Source organism: Arachis ipaensis, chromosome B05 (assembly GCF_000816755.2).
Source record: "Arachis ipaensis cultivar K30076 chromosome B05, Araip1.1, whole genome shotgun sequence".
NCBI classification, from domain to species: domain Eukaryota; kingdom Viridiplantae; phylum Streptophyta; class Magnoliopsida; order Fabales; family Fabaceae; genus Arachis; species Arachis ipaensis.
In genome coordinates, this window is record NC_029789.2 from 56,010,872 (window position 1) to 56,019,445 (window position 8,574).

Consider the following 8,574-nt stretch of genomic DNA (forward strand, 5'->3'; position numbering starts at 1 on the left):
CGTGACCAGCTTATCCCAAGAGTTCAGGCTATCTCTGGTTTGAGAGTCCAACCACACTCTAGCTCTGTCTCTTACAGCAAAAGGGAAAAGCATGAGACTGTAGACTTCAGGATCTACTCCATTAGTCTTAACAGTATCACATATCTGCAAGAATTTAGTTAAGAACTGAAAAGGATCTTCAGATGGAAGTCCATGAAACTTGCAGTTCTGCTGCATCAGAGAAACTAGCTGAGGTTTCAGCTCAAAGTTGTTTGCTCCAATGGCAGGAATGGAGGTGCTTCTTCCATGTAAATTGGAATTAGGTGCAGTAAAGTCACCAAGCATCCTCCTTGCATTATTATTATTTTCGGCTACCATCTCCTCTTCCTGTTCGAAAATTTCTGACAGGTGCTTGCTGGATAGTTGTAATTTAGCTTCTCTTAGTTTCCTCTTCAGAGTCCTTTTAGGTTCTGGATCTGCTTCAACAAGGATGTTCTTGTCCTTGCTCCTGTTCATATGACAAAGAAGAGGGCACAGAAAAATAAGAATAATAATATGGATCCTTTTTATCCAAGTATAGAGGTTCCCTTTAGGTGAGTAGAAGAAAAGGAGAAGAAAAGAGAGAGAGGGAATTTTTGAAAATAGTTTTTGAAAAAGGTCAGTGATTTTTTTATTTTTTATTTTTTATTTTTTTTCGAAAATTAAAATAAAAAAATTAAAATAATTAGTTAATTAAAAAGAATTTTTGAAAAAGAGGGAAGATATTTTCGAAAATTAGAGAGAGAGAGTTAGTTAGGTGGTTTTGAAAAAGATAGGAAACAAACAAAAAGTTAGTTAGTTAGTTGAAACAAATTTGAAAATCAATTTTGAAAAGATAAGAAGATAAGAAGTTAGAAGAGATATTTTGAAATCAAATTTTGAAAAAGATAAAATGAGAAGATATTTTTGAAAAGGTATGATTGAAATTGGTTTTGAAAAAGATTTGATTTTAAAAATCACAATTAATGACTTGATTCACAAGAAATCACAAGATATGATTCTAGAACTTAAAGTTTGAATCTTTCTTAACAAGTAAGTAACAAACTTGAAATTTTTGAATCAAAACATTAATTGATGATGTTATTTTCGACAATATGATATAAAAATAAGAAAAAGATTTTTGAAAAATATTTTTTTTTTGAATTTTCGAAAATAACTAAGAAAGAAGAAAAAGATTTGATTTTTGAAAAAGATAAGATTTTTAAAATTGAAAATTTGCTTTGACTCATAAAAATAACTAGATTTTAAAAATTTTTGAAAAAGTCAAATCTAATTTTCGAAATTTTAGGAGGGAAAAAGGGAAAGATATTTTTTTTTTATTTTTGAATTTTTATGATGAGAGAGAAAAACAAGAAAAAGGATGCAATGAATGAAAGTTATGGATCAAAACAATGAATGCATGCAAGAATACTATGAATGTCAAGATGAACACCAAGAACACTATGAAGATCATGATGAACATCAAGAACACATTTTTGAAAAATTTTTAATGCAAAAAAACATGCAAGACACCAAACTTAGAATTCTTTAATGCTTAGACATAAAGAAATCAGGAATGCATATGAAAAACAAGAAAAGACACAAAACATGCAAATGCAAAGAAAAACAAGAAGACTTACCAAGAACAACTTGAAGATCATGAAGAACACTATGAATGCATGATTTTTTCGAAAAATGCAAGATGCACATGCAATTGACAGCAAACTTATAACATGACACATGACTCAAACAAGAAACACAAAAAATATTTTTGATTTTTTTTTTGATTTTATGATTTTTTTGTATTTTCTTTTAATTTTTTCGAAAATCATTTTTAAAAAAAGGAAAATAAGGATTCCAAAATTTTTAATATGAAGTCCAGGAATCTTGCCATGTTAGTCTAAAGCTCCAATCTGAGGGTTAGACATGGCTTAATAGCCAGTCAAGCTTTAGCAGAACTTTACATTCAGCAACCAATTTGCTAAGAAAGATAAAGAAGCTCTTCTCTTGAGTCCAAAAGAATTGAGACATGGCTTTACAGCCAGCCAGGCTTCAACATGCTTCATGAAACACTAGAATTCATTCTTAAAAATTCTGAAGAAAAATATATTTTTTTGAAATCATTTTTATTTTAAATTTTTTTTTTCGAAAACAAAGGAGAAATTTTTGAAAGATTTTTGAAAATTTTTTTTTTTGAAAACTTTTTGAAAAGAAAACGAAAAGAAAGTTACCCAATCTGAGCAACAAGATGAACCGTCAGTTGTCCAAACTCGAACAATCCCTGGCAACGGCGCCAAAAACTTGGTGCACGAAATTGTGATCTTTGGTAATGGCTCCAAAAACTTGGTGCTCTAATCTCAATTCACTTAGAAGCGAAATAAGATGAATTGAATAGAAAATAGTAGTACTTTGCATTAATCTTTGAGGAACAGCAGAGCTCCACACCTTAATCTATGGAGTGCAGAAACTGTACCGTTGAAAATATATAAGTGAAAGATCCAGGCATGGCCAAATGGCCAGCCCCCAACGTGATCAATAGATCAAAATATAATCCAAAAATGTCTAATACAATAATAAAAGGTCCTATTTATAATAAACTAGCTACTAGAGTTTACAGAAGTAAGTAATTGATGCATAAATCCACTTCCGGGGCCCACTTGGTGTGTGCTTGGGCTGAGCTTGAGTGTTGCACGTGTAGAGGTCCTTCTTGGAGTCGAACGCCAGCTTTTGTGCCAGTTTGGGCGTTGAACTCCACTTTGCAGCTTGTTTCTGGCGCTGGACGCCAGAATTGGGCAGAGAGCTGGCGTTGAATGCCAGTTTGCGTCATCTAAACTTGGGCAAAGTATGGACTATTATACATTGCTGGAAAGCCCTGGATGTCTACTTTCCAAAGCAATTAGAAGCGCGCCATTTCGAGTTCTGTAGCTCCAGAAAATCCACTTTGAGTGCAGGGAGGTTAGAATCCAACAGCATCAGCAGTCCTTCTTCAACCTCTGAATCTGATTTTTGCTCAAGTCCCTCAATTTCAGCCAGAAAATACCTGAAATCACAGAAAAACACACAAACTCATAGTAAAGTCCAGAAATGTGAATTTAACATAAAAACTAATGAAAACATCCCAAAAAGTAACTAGATCCTACTAAAAACATACTAAAAACAATGCCAAAAAGCGTATAAATTATCCGCTCATCAGACAGCCTAACCGATTTGGTGGCCAGCCTGTGCTTAACCAACGGGCTGCTAATTGAGGATTTCAGAAAACACCTCACCACCAAGCCTGTCTGGACAATGCAAGAGATCCAGAACGTAGCCAGGGAATACATTAATGATGAGGAGGTAAGTCGAGTCGTGGCAGCCAATAAACGGTAGCCCGTATACTCCAATGCCCGCCCATCTGGCGGCAAAGAAAGGTCTAAGGAGCACTCCAGAGATGGAGGACCGGCCAAGATTTTCAAACCCTTTTCCCCCGTTGGGAAGTTCACCAACTACACCCGCCTGGCGGCCCCAATCGTCGAGATTTACCAGCAGATTGCCGACAAAGACATCCTGTCGAAGCCCCGGCAACTCAAGGACAGGACGGGAGGAAACAAGAACCTCTATTGCAATTATCACAAGGGTTATGGCCATAAAACCCAAGACTGTTTTGACCTGAAAGATGCCCTGGAGTAGGCCATTCGAGAGGGGAAGTTGGTCAAGTTCTCCCACCTAATAAGGGAACCAAGGAGGAGGGACCGATCAACTGAGGACAAAAATCGAGGCGTAAGGCAAAGACGGGAACCCGAGGAGGATAATGAGGGCCTCACTGTGGTAAATGTAGTGATTGGAAGGGACGTCCCTCCCAGATTGAAGTCGGCTAGCAAAAAGGATGCCAAGGTCTTAGCTATGTCCCCTGGTCCCACGCCGACCTCCTAGAGGGTACCCTCGATATCCTTCGGCCCCGAAGACCAATAGTTCGATGAGGCCCCGAAGAACCTGCCAATGGTGATCACGGCCAGGGTGGGGACCAGCCTGGTAAAGAGGATCTTGGTGGACACGGAGCCGACTCCAATATCATGTTCCGCAATGTATTCGATGCCCTGGGCCTACGGGATACCGACCTGAAGGGCCACCAACACGGCGTGGTAGGCCTAGGCGATAACTTCATCAAGCTAGATGGTGTAGTTTCCCTCCCGGTCTCCATTGGCAGAAGCAGAGGGAAGAGGTCGCTAATGGCGGAGTTCGTTGTCTTAAGGGACTCCACGACCTACAACCTCATTCTAGGAAGAAAAATCATCAACGACTTTCGGACGGTGATCTGCACCAAGTTATTGCTAATGAAGTTTGTAGCTGATGATGGATCAGTGGGGACCATCAGGGGTGACCTAGAAACGGCAGCCGCATGCGACAACACCAGCCTCTCCCTGATAAAGAAATCTAAAGAAGCATCCGGTGTCTTCCTTGCCGACCTGGATGCCAGGGTCGATGACAAACCCAGGCCGAAACCAAAGGGAGACCTTGAAAAATTTAGGGTCGGCGACTCAGAGGACTAGTTTACCTTTGTGAACAGGAATCTACCCCATGACTTGAAAGAACCCCTGATAGAGATGATCAGAGCCAACGTTGTCTTGTTTGCCTGGACTCCGGCCGACATGCCGGGTATAGACCCCCAATTTATGTCGCACCAACTAGCCGTGAGGTCGGGGGCAAAGCCAGTAGCTCAAAGGAAGAGAAAGATGTCCCAAGAAATGGTGGAAGAGGTGGCCAAATAGACGGCCAGCCTACTTGAAGCGGGAATCATCTGGGAACTGGACTACTCGACGTGGTTGGCAAACGTGGTCCTGGTTAAAAAGCCCAATGAAAAATGGATAATGTGCATAGATTACTCCGACTTTAACAAGGCATGTCCCTAGGATTCCTTCCCCCTACCCAACATCGATGTTCTCGTTAACGCGGCGGCAGGTTACCGGTATCTGAGCTTCATGGATGCCTATTCTGGGTACAATCAGATACCAATGCACCGGCCAAATAAAGAGAAAACGGCGTTCATAACGCCAAGAGGGACATACTGCTACAAGGTGATGCCGTTCGGGCTGAAGAATGTGGGGGCCACATACCAAAGGCTGATGAACAAGGTCTTCAGGGACCTCATCCGCAAGACGGTAGAGGTATACGTAGACGATATCTTGGTCAAGACCGCCAGGCCTGAGGCCCTCTTAAGTGACCTGGAAAGCGTCTTCGCATCTCTTCACCAACACGGAATGAGGCTCAATCCGCTGAAGTGTGACTTCGCTGTCGAAGCCGGAAAATTCCTGGGGTTCATGATAATGCAATGAGGGGTGGAGGCCAACCCGAAAAAGTGTGAGGCAATCCTACATATGAAGAGCCCGAGAAGTGTAAAAGATGTCCAAATGTTAGCAGGCAGGCTCACCGCGCTGTCCCGCTTCCTCGGCGCATCGGCGGTAAAAGCTCTACCTTTCTTTAACCTAATGAAGAATGGGATCGCGTTTGAGTGGACCCCGGCATGTGAAGAGGCTTTCAAACAATTCAAAGATATAATCTTGGCGCCACCTGTTCTAGCGAGGCCTAAGAAGGGAGAATCGATGTACTTGTATCTGGCAGTAACCGACGAGGCCTTGGCGGCGGTCTTGGTGCGAGAAGAGGGGAAAACCCAGTAGCCAATATATTTTGTGAGTAAAGCACTACAAGAAGTAGAGCTAAGGTATAGCAAGCTGGAGAAAGTGGCATATGCGCTCCTGACATCATCGCGCAAGTTGCGGCAGTACTTTCAAGGACACCAAGTAACCGTCTGAACGGATCAGGCAATCTGACAAGTACTGTAGAAACCCGACCTGGCAGGTAGAATGATGACTTGGGCTGTTGAGCTCTCCCAGTATGACTTACAGTATGAACCCAGGTACGCGATCAAGGCTCAAGCATGGCTGACTTCCTGGTAGAATTGACAAGAGACCCCGCCGGGACACCGAACACACGGTGGAAGCTTCATGTTGATGGAGCATCCAACCAAACGTTCGGAGGGGCGGGAATCATCTTGGAAAACCCAGCTGGAGTTGTATATGAGCAGTTTATCAAATTCGATTTCCCGGTTTCGAACAACCAAGCAGAGTATGAAGCCTTGCTGGGCGGCCTAGCGCTGGCAAGAGAGGTCGGAGCCACTAGAGTGGAGGTGTGCAGCGACTCACAGGTCATAACTTCTCATTTCAATGGGACCTACCAAGCCAGAGACTCACTGTTACAAAAGTATCTGGGGAAAGTCAAAGAATTGAGCAAGCAATTCGAGGAGGTCATGATCCAGCACGTTCCGAGAGAACGGAACACACGGGCGGACCTCCTGTCCAAGCTAGCGAGCACAAAACCAGGGACTGGCAACCAATCTCTCATTCAAGGTTTGATAAAAGAACCAGCGGTGGTCCTACAGCTGACCCAGTCAGAACCCTCTTGGATGGACCCGATCATCAACTTCCTGGAAAAAGCCGAGCTCCCCAGCGACGAGAAGATGGCCAAAACAATAAGGCGAGAAGCGGCCAAGTATGCAATCATACAGGTCCATTTGTTTAAAAAAGGGCTTAGCCAACCCCTGCTAAAATGCTTGCACCCCGACCAAACAGAGTATGTCATCCGGGAAGTCCACAAAGGATGCTGCGGTCACCACATCGGAGGGAAGGCTTTAGCTAGGAAGCTCATCAGAGCCGGGTACTACTGGCCCTCCATGATGGCGGATTCTAAGGAGTTCGTAAGAAGGTGCAAGAGATGCCAGAAAAATTCCAACTTCCATAAAGCGCCAGCAAGTGAACTCAGCTTTCTCACGACTTCCTGACCTTTCTCACAATGGGGAATTGACCTATTAGGACCCTTCCCAGTCGGGCCAGGACAAGTCAAGTATATGATAGTGGCGATTGACTACTATACAAAGTAGATAGAGGCAGAGTTATTGGCTAGCATATCCTCAGCGAATTGTCGAAAGTTCGTGTGGAGACAGATAATAGCAAGATTCGGCATCCCAGAAGCCGTCATCTCGAACAACGGGATGCAGTTCACCAATAAAAAATTTGAAAAATTCCTTGCTAGTTTGGGAGTAAAGAAAAAGTTCTCGTCAGTTGAGCATCCTCAAACCAATGGACAAGTGGAGGCTGCGAACAAGATCATCCTGCAGGGCCTCAAGAGGCGACTCGACCAGATGAAGGGAGTGTAGGCGGATGAACTGGCCTTGGTTCTCTGGTCCTACCGCACAACCCAACAATTGGCCACTGAGGAAATGCCTTTCCGACTCACGTATGGGGTAGAGGCAATAATATCCGTGGAAATCAGTGAGCCGAGCCCACGGCTACTCTTAGGAGGAGTTGAAAAGGCCGTAGAAAAGGGCTTGGTGGATGAAGCAAGGGAGATGGCCCATCTATCGGAAATGGCGCTAAAGCAAAGAATGGCCCTGTGCTACAATGCCAAGGTGCTCAAAAGAGAGTTCGAACGGGACGACCTGGTATTAAGACGCAATGATGTCGGGCCGCCGACTGCAGGGCAAGGAAAACTGGCGGCAAACTGGGAAGGCCCCTATAGGGTGAAAGAAGTGCTCGGCAGCGGCGTGTATAAATTAGAACGGCTGGATGGCAAAGAGATACCAAGGACATGGAACGCGGTTAACCTAAAGAGATTCTATCCCTAGCAGCCGAGGCAAGCTAGACGAGTAAAAATCCTACCAGTTAACCACGCTAGTAAGATTTGCATTACTATGTGCGGGATCATTAGACTTGCGATAATTGTTTATGCTACCTTTGGTTATAAGCCTTTTTATGCTGTCTTTGATTGTTGCTTATACTATCTTATTTTTACCCCGCATTTACTTTATCCGGCTTTATCATACGACGTTGTTTTTTTTTAAATCAAAACGGGAAACCGGGATTGATCACCCCGGTAACCCAAGGCTTTAAAAGTAATGAGGTGACTCCTACGACTATCAAGCGATACGTTTAGCGACCAATAAAACGGTAAGAGGCAAATGACGGTACACAAACCATTAGTTATATACATGCCAAAAACGGTAACCGAGTTCACCACAAATATCTTGTTACATATAACGGCAGTTAAACTAGCCAAAAGTATATAAAACCTACATATTAAAAAAAACAAAGTACAAAGGCAAGACCAAAACACTTCTTCGGGATGTCGACAATTTTTCCATCCTTGATGGTCTTGAAGATGCTAACAGCTGAGGTGTCAAAGTCGGGAGCCAACAACTTCACCTGAGCCTTGAGGGCCTCCTCAGTCATCAAGATGGCGCTCTTCCCTTGCTTGACGGTCTCCTTGTACTTTGTCCTTAGTTCGGTCGCCTCATCCTTAGCCGCAGTCGCCAAGGCCAGAGCGGAGTTGAGCTGACTCTCCAGAGTCATCTCCCTCTCGGTAAGCCGGGCAACGGCGGCATCAGAAGTCTTAACCTTCTCCGTAGCAGTAGCCAGCTGCTCCTGAGCAGTAGCCAATTGCTTCCAAAGTAACTCCACTTCGGCCTTGTACCTGTTATCTGCTTCAACAGAAGATTCAAGTCTGTTCTGCAAAGAATACGTTCCCGCCAGGGCAAACTCCGCCTTC

General features: G+C 43.4%; 1 protein-coding gene across 1 annotated transcript; it reads left to right on the top strand.

Annotated features, from left to right (window-relative positions):
• LOC107640596 lies at nt 5,912-7,186 on the top strand. The gene is made up of 2 exons (XM_016344107.1): nt 5,912-6,727; nt 6,911-7,186. The coding sequence occupies exons 1-2, from the start codon at nt 5,912-5,914 to the stop codon at nt 7,184-7,186; spliced, it is 1,092 nt and encodes a 363-aa protein (XP_016199593.1).